The 4,725-nt window shown below is 54.4% G+C and overlaps 1 protein-coding gene across 1 annotated transcript in view; it reads right to left on the reverse strand.

Moving 5' to 3' along the window:
• Positions 1–4,445: 4,445 nt before the first annotated feature.
• Positions 4,446–4,725, reverse strand: part of KANK4 (KN motif and ankyrin repeat domains 4) — a gene marked incomplete at its 5' end in the record, with an annotated part of 8,773 nt that continues 8,493 nt past the window's right edge. Inside the window, one exon of the mRNA XM_009701777.1 lies at positions 4,446–4,547. Within this exon, the coding sequence (XP_009700079.1) occupies positions 4,446–4,547 (102 nt within the window). The remainder of the gene's footprint in view (positions 4,548–4,725) is intronic.

Genomic DNA, 4,725 nt, shown 5'->3' on the forward strand with positions numbered 1-4,725 from the left:
GCTCTGAACGTGGCCACGGCCCTGTTTCAGAGGCTGGTGGAGATTTCTTGCCCTGCTCTCCCTGTGCCTGCGTCCCCCCGTGGCTCCTGGCCCCACTCCGGCCCTGCCAGAGGGAGCAGGGTCCTTCCCTGCGCCACAGGCTGAGGATATTTAGAGCACAAGAAACGAGTTAACCTTTAACAAAAGCTAACTGCAACATTTAAAGTAGCCTAGACAACATTAGCAAATTACTAACACTATTTCATCCCCTTTTCTGCACTCTGTGGTCTCAAGCCGATGTTGAGGAACCATCCGCATCCCTGATGAAGGCTGCATCCTGCATCCCAGGATGGAGCCCGCTTTGCTGTTTCTTTTCCCAGCCAGCGGCCTGCCGCCCCTCACACAAGACCCATGATGTTTTTACCGCCCCGCAGACGCAGGCGCTGAGCACAAGGCAGCCTTTTGTCTGGGCTTGCCGGATCTCAGGGACCGCACGTTTAGCCACGGACCGGGCGTTTTCATTTCTCGCATATCTTACAGCTGATGTCAGCACGGCGCGGGGGCGGCTGCGAGGGCTCTCCTGCGCCAGGGGAGCACAGCATGGCCGCGTCTCCATGTGTTCCCCCCCAAATTTCTGGATATTGCCTTCCAACCCTGGTACTGCCAGGGAGGCATCGCTCCCACGCCTTGGCAACTCGCAATCGGTGGGAGAAACAATTTGGGATCATCTGGTTTTTGACAAGGAAGGGGGGATGCCGCCGGCTGTTTCTTTTGTGCCTTGTATCTGTCTTGGGTATCGACACCGAACCACGGCGTGCTGGGGTGCGAGTGGCTCACGTGGCTCTGGCCGGGTCCAGTGCCAGCGAGGTCGGCTGGGGCACAGAGGAGAGCTGGGGGCGAAGCGGTGCCCCATGGGGACAGGCACAGCCCCAGGGGGGCTGGGGGCTCTGCTCCTCGGGGGTCCGTGCCCCAGCGCAGCCCCTGCACGGTCACGCACTGTGTGGTTCTACAGTGGCTTCAAAAGCAGCTTTTGCCTGCTGGCTGTGGATGAGGTCTGCAGGCATGGGGCGTAGAATCACAGAATGCTTTGGGTTGGAAGGGACCTTTAAGGGTCATCCAGGCCAACCTCCCTGCCATGAGCAGGGACATCTTCAACTCGATCAGGTTGCTCAGAGCCCCGTCCAACCTGACCTGGAATGTTTCCAGGCGTGCAGGGTCCCCTTCTCCCCAGGATGGACCTTCGGTGGGGTTGGCTGTTGTTCCTCCGGCATCTCCCCTTTGGCATTGCCATCCTCCCTTCTCATCCCCATCCTGCCACCGAAGCGCTCCGTGTCCAGCGTTGTGCTCAGGCAATCTTGGCATCCCCGGGGACACCCGACGGGCTCACATGCATGTGGGCTGGGGGACAACATCTGAGTGGCAGGGGGCTTTCTCTGAAGGTTATCGGTAAATTAGAGGGAAAAAACAGAGAATCGCTGGAAGTCATCCCATTTTCAGTCCCAGTATGGATGCTGAGGGCTACGCAGTGCGACGTGGTTCTCCATGGCCATGGAGGTGCTTTGGATGAGACCGTTCCCCTCCTTGCAGCAGGAGAAAGGGACACACTAGAAATGGCCATGAGAAGAGTGGAAAAATCATGTTCAGCTGAGTTTGTTGTCATTCTTTCCCTTCGTAGCTAATCACCTCCTAGACGGTGAGCCTGTAAAGATCATTAGATTAATTTCTTTCCTTGCTGTGACTTAATTATCTCCATTCGTACTGTACAGTGCTCGCACTGGGGATGTATTTTGCTAGCCTATATTTAGTTTGATCTCTACCGTGATACCGAAATGTAGAAATTAAGGCTGGCTCTTGGGCTCTTTGTGGCACTGAGATTCCGCAGACAATTTTCGGTCGGTTTTGCACAATCTGGTGTTTCAACAGTGTGATGCCGGGCACTGGGAGGTGCCGAGGGCAGCGTTGAACCGTCCGTGGTCCCTTGGGGTCCGCATGAGTGGGGGAGCAGCTCTGGAAGGGGAGGGATCACCCCGTGGGAGCTGCTCCTCCCTGCGGAGATGGTTTGAGGGGAAAAGAGGAAATATGAGGCAAAGGAATGAAAGTTAACCTTCTGGGGATGTAGTTACCCAGCCTGGGCTGCAGGGACGGGAACAGGAGGGAAAGGAAGATGTGGGGGAAGGCAGCAAAGTCTGTGCTTCCCCGCTGCAGAGGTGCAGCACATCCCCAAAATAACGTGCCCTGTCCCCGAATCGCACGATGGTGAGCTCCATATCCCAAGGGATCCTGCAGGCGGGGGCAGGCAGGCACTTCCCAAAGCCCACCCCCCCCGCGATCCTTAGCAGAAAATCTCCCACATGTATTATGTTGAAGCCAGAAAGTTCACCTCCCTCTGGGAAGCAGCGAGAGTCAGAGTGAAATTCCTCTCCGCAAGCGCCGTTCCAGAGCTGTCAGGAAAAAAAACTCGGTGAAAATTGTCACCAAATGGTATTACGGCTGGTTTTGTTTGCAGCGGGGGCCTGGCGGTGATGCAACGGGTGCCCACGCTGGCTCTGGGTGCTGGGTGCTCAGTGCTAAGCACCCAAGAATGCAAATCAGGGTGAAAATGCTCCCCCAAAACTACAAAGAAGGGGATGCCAAAAAAAAAAAAAAAAAAAAAACATCCCACCCTGCCATGTCTGTGCGGTGAGCTGGGGCCTGGGAGCTCCCGGGGCGGGGAGGGGGTCACCGAGCTGAAGAAACACCGCAAAAAATGACTGATTTAATGATGTGCAGTCAGCAGGGGCTGAGGGCTGGCCTTCCCCGCCCCGTTGCTGTTAGGGGTCCGTCTGTCCGTCAGAGCATCCCATCGCGCCAGCACAGCACCGCGGCCACGGGGACGGGCACAGGAGCAAAGGCAGGTAAAGGTTTAACTCGAGTTTATTTCTACGTAAAGGAGGTAACTGCGTTTTGGGACAGAGTTGTTAAAAAAAAAAAAAACACGAACACAAAACAGAAAACCAAAACCAAATCCAGCAGCTAGCCATTTGAGATAGTGAATGTCCTCCCCTCCCGGCCAGGCGGCGTTACCGACAGGCTCACCTGTCCTACAGCGGACAGGGGCTCTCGGCAACGGCTTCGCCATACAAGGGAAGGGCAAGAGGCAGCTCAAGAGAGACTTCCATCGTGGTATGAATTGACTTACAAGCAACCAAAGTAGTCCAGGCTTAACTTCTGCTTAGTAACGAAAAAAGAAAAGTAATTAGCTCACTTTTTAGTGATGGCAAGCCGGTCTGGGTTTACAGCGGTGTGCTATGCACCAGCTCGACTGGTGATGGCATCCAGGGCCACCAGAGCGGATGGAGAGCACCCAGTGGGTCCTGATGCAGCACAGCCTCATGAAACGGCATCTCCCCGTACACAGTGCCTTAATGACGGTGTAAAGATGTTTGGGAAAGTGGGGGCTGAGCCCTCCCTCCCTCCTCGTCAGCAGCGGAGGGATTTAAGAAAAAAAACTCCTGCCCTATGGATGATTTGAGGTGATGCTGGACCGACCCTGTGGGTGCCCGGTGATGGGGGAGGCCCTGACGCCGGCCGACTCCAGCGGCTAAATCATGGCATGGCTTTACACGGGAGTAGTTTGGGCATCTGAAAGTTGAGCACGAGGGAAAGCGGAGGGCAGATGCTTGCCCAAAAGGCATCTGTCAGCAAAGTCGCTCCACAAAACTCTTGGCCAACATTAACACGTCCTGGGATGGGAATCTGTTGTGATCTTCTCGTGCTGCGCTCGGGATAACCTGATCCGCCCTGCTGTGCCTGAGCATCGCATGTGGGGATGCACCGTGCATGTCAATGGGCTGCGCTTCCCCGTTAGCTCAAACTTAATTAGGAAAAAATAAGAGCCATATGGTAATTCCAAATACAGGCAAAACAATGTCTGTGTGTTTGGGTCTGGTATACTCAAATATTTTCCTAGAGCATTAATTTTTAATTCTTACATCAGACCCATATAAGCAAACATAAATAGGATTTTATACTTCACATAATCCATCCAGCTTGTGTTTGTTGTTACATATACGGAATAATCACAGCCTGCCACTACATACAGAAGAGCTAATGATAAATATTAGGACACCAACTTACAAGTTAAATGAGCTACAGTTAAGTAGTCAATTAAAAGGACAACCACAATCTAGGTTACAAAAGACTAAGTATTGCTTTTCTAATGTGCTTTTCTCCTTCGTTTCGGTCGCTCACCTGCCAAACCTGTACCAGGAGGAGCATATAGGAGAGCTTGGAGTCATTTGTGGCAATGTGCGTAGATTAGTGGGGTGTAAGCAGGCTTAATGAGGAGAATTAGACGCGGGGAACATATACAGGTAGGTATGGAAACGCGCTATATTGGCCCTGGCTGCTGAGGCGAGCAGCGGGGCCATTACCAGAAGGAGCTGTTTGTTCCTCACTCCCCGTCCCGGTTTCTTCTCCGGACTCGGTCAGGCAGAGAGGGACGGGCTCTGCTCGGCGTGGGCTCGCAGGAGCGCTGCGATGTCCCCGCGGGCAGCGCGCTGGGCCAGCGACAGGGCCGAGTTACCACCCTGCAGGGAGGGGGGAGGCCAAGATCTTACCACCCAAATCCCTGCATCTCACCCCGGCCACCCCCGTAATCCCCCCCAGCTCCATCCTCAACCGCCTCCGCTTCTTGGCCCCATCACTGCTGAGAGAGGCTGTTTGCAACCTGCCCGCTACCGAGTTTTTCTCAGCTCTCCTGCGAGC

The sequence above is a fragment of the Cariama cristata genome, unplaced genomic scaffold, assembly GCF_000690535.1.
Source record: "Cariama cristata isolate BGI_N322 unplaced genomic scaffold, ASM69053v1 scaffold29316, whole genome shotgun sequence".
NCBI classification, from domain to species: Eukaryota; Metazoa; Chordata; class Aves; order Cariamiformes; family Cariamidae; genus Cariama; species Cariama cristata.